Here is a 4,273-nt window from a genome sequence, read left to right as displayed (position 1 = left end):
ATTTACTTTTTTCTTAATGATTCTGATGATGAACAGGCCAGATGGATCGCTTTCATTCTTATTAACTCTTAGCAAAACCCTGTTTTTAAATAGAGAACATGACCTGTTTCTCAAAAAAAACAAACAAAAAAACAAAACTATTTATAACAAGACAACAGACAGGAATGACAATACTTAGAGGATTTTTGTTTATTTGTTTCCAAATCACAAAAACTTTGATTTTTTTTTTTTTAGATTTGATTCCTTTCTTGAGCCGTAATTTCACATCGCTGTGGTTTGCAGATGGTGCAAAAAAGAAACATTTCATTTTACAGCTAGTGTCAGTGTTAGATCCTACATTTGATTACACCTAAACTCAATGTGCTCAACATAAAAGATAAAAACTTTTTTAAAAAGCTGTGTAGGTCTGTACCTTGGTGCAAATGAGCATAACAGCTTAGAGATCTGCAAGGAGTGTGATAAATACAGAAAGAATATTCACACATGTCCAGAAAAACGAGACAAAATTATTTTTAAACAACCTCAATTATTTATTTGGGAATGAATCCATGAATACAAAAACATTGCGTTTGACTGACAGTGCTGAACCACAGGAAGTATTTACAAATGTGTTATCTACAAAAGAAAAAAAGGGAGGAAAAACGAAAAGGAAATATGACATTTTAAATCTGCTTTCCCAAAAACGGGCAAAAATAGAGAGCGACTCTAATTTAGATTGAGCAAGTGCTGACATTTACACTGGGGACGTCTGGACCAGAGCCGGGTGCTCTGAGGCTTCACTGCATCACGCAGATGGCACCATTCATACAGCTGACAGCTGGCTGCTTATAAAAGGCCGACCTTCCACCGCGGACAGCAGATCAGAAACCTCGGGGCAGAGTGATCGACCGCCATGAGATCACTTCAGTGCTTCAATCACTCGGGACAAGTCGCAGTCGTCTCGCTTTTCTCTATTCTCCCTTTTTGGTCTGTTAGAAACACCTTAAGAAGCCTCCTCATCAATCTTCGGTGCCAGGTAGTATTTGATGTGCCCCATGTCAGCAATCTTGTACTCCACCACTGTAGGGAGAAAAACAAAACAAACAGTCAAGTCTAGGCCACGACACACCAAACGAAGAATCCTGCAGTCATTTGAGGGAAGAGCAGATGCACGTACCCAGGGGGATATCAGCGGACATGCTGAGAGTGACGGTCTTGGAGAGTGGCGTGGCCTTGGTGAAGAAGTTCAGGTAGTTGAGGGCAAAGATCAGCTGGACGGGTTCATTCATCTCAATCGTAACCTAAACACAGGAAGGGAAGAGCCAAGAACTTAACAGGTGCTGCCACACTCACTCAGATCACCAGCTCATAGAGTAAATAAGAAGCTCTAAAGTAAAGGCCTTAATTGCTGTCTCAGCATTAAGATGGCAACAAATATTTAAGAATACTTGATTTATTTAAATTAAAAAAAAAAAAAAGTTGGTCTTAAATCTGCTGGTAACTAATTGATGCCTTTAAATAAACAGTCATGAATTCATGACACTGAAACATCTGCAGAGCTTTCAACCTCCACCTGTACTCTGTACAAACAGCAAAAGTCACTTCTTGGTAGAAACTTAAACTGATCCAGTCATAGGTCAGTATTTCTCTCTTTTTATTTTATTGCGTTTTTACTGTTGAACAGCTTGTGAGTGCATTACTGCCACCTTCTGGCAGTAATAGCACATTACACCAGGTGCCAGTTAAAACGGAGCACAAAATGCATATTTAAACCATCACATTTTAATTATTTCACATGTAAATTTTATGCAATTGTCTTGCCCATGTCTGCCAAAACATGCTGAGCTCTCATACTCACAGCCTCGTCCTCTTTGTCCACATTGCTGGTCTGGGACAGCTTGATGTTTCCTGTGCCCAGCTCGCCTGAGGCGGAGAACTTGACTCCATCCTTGGCGCAGGAGATCATGACGGCGTCGCCGATCTGTGAAAGGTCACGGCAGATGCGAGCGAACTCCCCGGAGGGCATCTTCACCACACAGCTGTACTCCTGCTCCTGGAGGGACCGGCAGACATGGAAAGGTTAGCAACCGTGTGAGGAAAACCCTGCCGTATACAAATTGAGGATGTAACAGCTGACTTACCGGAATACCAAGCTGCTCCACATCCAGGTCCATCAGTTTCATCTCATAATCTGACACCTTCTCCTGGTCTGCAAGATTGAAGAGAAGCGGTAAATACACCACCGTGACACCACCAGTCAGACTGATGTTACTGAATAAACATAGAATTCAAACTTACTGAGAGTCTCAAAGACGAGGGCGAGCGTGTCTGCATTGTCTTCTGCTCTGAGGGTGATGATGTCCTCATTTCCGGCACACTTCAAGATTTTTGACATACTGGATAAGAGAGGTAAAAAAAATAAATCAGTAAACTTTAGTCTCGCTGCATTATAAAATACAACAAAACTAAATAAATAACTAATATAACCACGTCATTCACACAATAAATCAAATCCTTTCCGCAAAATATAATTGAAAATTTCAACAAGTAGTCAGTAGTTAAATAAAAATATCATTCAGTCTGTTCTCTTTTTAAAAGAAGGACCTGCAGCGACAACAGGCTAAACAATAAAACAGTTTAAAATAAATATTACTAACAGTCTAATTTGCCGATTAAAAAGCGTTGTAAACAACTAAACAGGCAGTGACGTAGGAACGGAAGTGGTATTTCCCGGGTTCAACAACAATTCCCGCCAACTATCCCGGCGCACAGTTTGGCGCTAAAACGCTGTCACCGCGCAATCACAAAGCAGCGGAACTCTCTCAAACTGCTCCAATCGTAATTTAAACTTTAAAATGTTTTTGCCCCTTTAACAACATCTTATACAAAGCGCGCCATTTCAGAGCGGTCACTAAAGAGTTAACTAAGTTCAGGAGGCAGACATGCCCGGGCAACTCCGCCAAGATGGCCTTGTTCTTTGTCAGCATCAGAAGCTGCATTAAGATGTAATAAAGTGCGCTTAAAAGGGGCTAAAAGCGATCGTGAGACTCAAAAATAGTGACCGCGTCACAAACCAAGCAGCCATTTTTTTTCGTGTTATTAGACTCGATAAACTTTGACAACTCGACCTGTCAACCTGGGGACATTAGTCAGCAGAAACTCCTCTTAGCTAAGCCCCATCAAGAACCAGCAACGGGCTGGCATCAAACGGTGTTAAGACAGTATTTTCTACCTATAAGCTCTATTTTTTATGTTTGGTATATGTGCTCCACCTGCTCAGGTTGACTCCCATGGCGAGGTTCCTATCGCAGCGGTACGAGTCGAAGCCATCGTGCCGCAGAGTGAGCTGCACCAGTGAGACGTGAGAGGAGTCCATGCTCTGCAGGGAGATGCCGGACGAGCTGACGTCCCAGCAGGCTTCTGTGATCAGATCCTTCAGAGCCTCCAGCACCTTCTTCAGGATGGAGCCCTGGACCAGGCGAGCCTCGAACATGGTTGCTGTGGAGTTTTATGTCTGCGCAGATGAAAAGATGAGAAAGGCTTCTCTGAGAGCTCAGGTTTTGTGTTGCTGGCGAGCACAGACACGGCACGTGATTACCACTTTCACGGTACAGAGGAGTTTAAGCTGGAAGCGCGCGCTAACAGCCAGTTTTAATGATTCGGGGGCGCGATTGCGTCATTTCCGTTTCCTTGTCGACGCCACAACCGCTTAAAAGAGTGGGCGATTATTTCAGCCATGTTGGAGAGGACAATTTTGTAACCTGGACAAATTATACAGAATATTATACAACACTGTACAGCAGGGGTGTCAAACATAGGGCACGGGGGCCAGAATCGACCTAGCAAAAACTCAAATCTGGCCCACTGGACAATTTTGGAAAATGTGGGCATCACGTTTTGGAATTTTTTTCAGACGTTTTACAGGCTTTTAGTACCGATAAAGACCTTTCCCATAGCCATTCATACAACACCAAAGTAATTAAGAAATACATGAATAAATACCATAAAAGTTCTTGTTCCCTCCGGGTACTCCGGCTTCCTCCCACCGTCCAAAGACATGCAGCTTGTGGGGATAGGTTAATTGGATAATCCAAATTGCCACTAGGTGTGAATGGTTGTCTGTCCCGGTTGTTCAGTGATGACGCGACGAATCCTACTTCCGGGTCTAAAGTAGTAATATGGCTTTTGTGTTGTTAACATGTTTAATGTTATGTATTTTCTTCTATTTGATCTCAAAAAGCTCCTAAAACAGTCAGTGATCCCTGTTGACCTCCCTCAGCTTTTATTACCACTA

General features: G+C 42.6%; 1 protein-coding gene across 1 annotated transcript; it reads right to left on the bottom strand.

The window, feature by feature from the left end:
* Positions 1–506: 506 nt before the first annotated feature.
* Positions 507–3,647, bottom strand: pcna (proliferating cell nuclear antigen). The gene is made up of 6 exons (XM_085294959.1): positions 3,252–3,647; positions 2,278–2,375; positions 2,121–2,188; positions 1,838–2,032; positions 1,157–1,280; positions 507–1,059 (listed from the first exon to the last, which is right to left on the bottom strand). The coding sequence occupies exons 1-6, from the start codon at positions 3,470–3,472 to the stop codon at positions 983–985; spliced, it is 783 nt and encodes a 260-aa protein (XP_085151085.1). The 5' UTR covers positions 3,473–3,647; the 3' UTR covers positions 507–982.
* Positions 3,648–4,273: the final 626 nt, after the last annotated feature.

Source organism: Mchenga conophoros, linkage group LG12 (genome assembly GCF_057382185.1).
Source record: "Mchenga conophoros isolate Kocher_MC1m ecotype Shallow Benthic linkage group LG12, M_conophoros_male_GT1.1, whole genome shotgun sequence".
NCBI lineage: Eukaryota > Metazoa > Chordata > Actinopteri > Cichliformes > Cichlidae > Mchenga > Mchenga conophoros.
The sequence above is the reverse complement of the archived record's forward strand: the minus strand, read 5'-3'. Positions and strand labels throughout refer to the sequence as shown.